At 38.0% G+C, this 2,500-nt stretch overlaps 2 protein-coding genes across 2 annotated transcripts in view; one reads left to right on the top strand and one right to left on the bottom strand.

The window, feature by feature from the left end:
- Nucleotides 1–2,500, top strand: part of LOC143032553 (hemicentin-1-like) — a gene marked incomplete at its 3' end in the record, with an annotated part of 400,485 nt that overhangs the window by 248,678 nt on the left and 149,307 nt on the right.
- The window catches only part of LOC143031408 (glutamate receptor ionotropic, delta-1-like), a 34,667-nt gene that overhangs the window by 27,120 nt on the left and 5,047 nt on the right, over nucleotides 1–2,500 (bottom strand). Inside the window, exons 4-6 of the mRNA XM_076195190.1 lie at nucleotides 2,014–2,116; nucleotides 1,743–1,924; nucleotides 756–855 (exon numbers count right to left, since the gene is read on the bottom strand). Of these exons, the coding sequence (XP_076051305.1) occupies nucleotides 756–855; nucleotides 1,743–1,924; nucleotides 2,014–2,116 (385 nt within the window). The remainder of the gene's footprint in view (nucleotides 1–755; nucleotides 856–1,742; nucleotides 1,925–2,013; nucleotides 2,117–2,500) is intronic.

Here is a 2,500-nt window from a genome sequence, read left to right as displayed (position 1 = left end):
TGTGTGTGTGTGTGTGTGTGTGTGTGTGTGTGTGTGTGTGTGTGTGTGTGTGTGTGTGTGTGTGTGTGTGTGTGCGTATGTGCGTGCGTGCGCGCAGTTGATGGGTACCAGTTCTCCTTTTATGAAAAAAAAATAAAAAATAAATAAATGTCCTTTGGCGTAGAGGGATGATGGTCTTTGTGCACAATGAGGTTCTTGAAAATACATAAGTATATATATATATATAATATATATATATATACATGTATATATATATACATATATATATATATATACATACATATGCATGAGAAATCACATAAACTCGTGATTCTAAATATGCGGAAAAAACCACAAAGGAAAAAGAAAAACTGATGATCAAGCGCTGTCGTCTATTCAGACATCCTCAGGGTACCCTGAGGATGTCTGAATAGACGAAAGCGCTTGGTCATCAGTTTCTCTTTTTCCTTGGTTGTTTTTCCGCATATATATATATATATGTATATATATATATATATATATATATATATATATATATATGTATGAGTGTGTGTGTGTGTGTGCGCTATATATCCTATGTGTGGTAGGGTGGTGAGGTAAACACTCCTCTGTCTTGTATACATCTATATATCCTATATCCCATTCATTGCTATGCCACGCTATGAATCTTATTCTGGCTACCTCCAGACGATTTCATTCACCAGAAAGGGAACTGCCATGAATGAGTGGGATATATGATAATGGGTGACACTGAAGAGGCATTGTCATTGACTCACCCTAAGGGTGGCATGACTCGATCGAGGTCGAGAAAGGCCACCGCCATGTCCCTGGCGAGATCGGCTACAAGGTCGTGAGACTCTGCCTTCGTCAGAAGATCTAGTGAAAGAAGAAGGATTGGTACTGATTGAGATGATTAACTTTCCCATCTTTTTAGGAATATTGTCTCGTATAACACATACAAAATGTAGACTAATTAATATATTTCATTTCGAGCAACAGTAGACTACTTTGTTCAGCTCAGTCGAAGCCACTAGCTCAGATTGATTACCAGTACAATCCTGGAGCTATTTAAGGCATTTTGGAAATTCATGATTTCAAAATGAACTGAATAAAATCATATAGTGTTAACCAAAATTCAATGTGGACCAACAAAGATAAATTAACAGGTTCGAATAGCATAAGAAAATAAGAACATAAGGATGGAGGAGCATACAAGAGACCTTATGGCCTACTCTAGGCAGTACTCTCTCCCTTACCATATACCATTCCTATCCATAAAATAATCTAAATTCTCTAACAACCCATCGTTTCAGCGCTCATTCTGTGGTTACCAAGTCTATTTATTCCATTCGTTGACCACTGTCGGTAAACCAGTTCTTATCTACTTCCTTCCTAAACCTAAAATTGTCCAATTTAAATCCATTATTGCGAGTCCTGCCCTGTTGACTTAATATGATAATTTTGTCAGTATCACCCTTGTTAAAGCCCTGGGCCTATTTGAATACTTCTATTAAATGAAATACTAAGGAAAAGGTAACGAAGGAAGCCCATGCAATGGTATAAGCTGCTTAATTTCTTGGCGCTTTGCCCCAAAGTACTTTTTGAAAGTAACGTCTTTTAAAATAAAACGCCAGGAAATCAAACGATTCAAATCATCGTCTGAGTTTTCTTCGCCATCGCTGTCCAACTCGTTTAAATGACTAATAATCAAACAGTTTATGTGTGGAAGTTTTCATGGAAACTGGAGACACTTGGACACTGACTGTCTTCATCGGTGTAAGCGAAGATTAAATGGTTCCAGCCTCTGTGGAAGAAGTGTTCCCTCAGCATCGTGACAATGTCTGAATTTGCGTTGCATCTCGGGGAGAGAAATGACACCAGGACGGTGAGGAGGAGTATCCTCAGCATGACTATGTCCGTTTTCTTCTTCAAAACAGATGGCGTCCTAGAAAAAGAAAGATGAATAGTTCAAGCAAACAGACAAATATTATATTTCTAAGTAGCGTAAATACAATCTTTATCTAGATTAGTTACCTGGTGGTGTTTGGCTTAGTATCGGTGATAGAATAAAAAAGATTATGAGCTTTCTTCAGGAGACATGTAGCTACGGCCGAAACAATCGCCTTTGCCTCATGTTCTTGGATTATTGTGGCAGTTAACAGTTACTGCTGGAAATCGGAGACACGTGCGGGATTCGAACCCAAAAATAAACAAATGCAAGACTACTATGTTTTCGATTGCTCCACCAATGTAGTTTAAAACTACCCACCACCTGTCAGTGACAGAAGTTATGCAAAATATCTACACTCATAACATTGTAATTTCTAACACTTTCGTTAACTTCTATTCGTTTTTTTTTTAAATTAGAAAATAACAATTACTTTCTTGCTATCGTTTCTTCCATGTTCTCAGGCGGAATAAAACGCCTCATTACTACTTAGGCAACCATGATTGGTTGGGGAAGAAATTGGGCGTGGCTAATTTCACCTGAGATCGTGGCGACGAATATGCGCTGTTCTTC

Source organism: Oratosquilla oratoria, chromosome 1 (genome assembly GCF_046742065.1).
Source record: "Oratosquilla oratoria isolate Oo_2021 chromosome 1, ASM4674206v1, whole genome shotgun sequence".
In the NCBI taxonomy this organism is placed as follows: domain Eukaryota; kingdom Metazoa; phylum Arthropoda; class Malacostraca; order Stomatopoda; family Squillidae; genus Oratosquilla; species Oratosquilla oratoria.
This window is presented reverse-complemented; position numbering and strand designations above follow the sequence as displayed.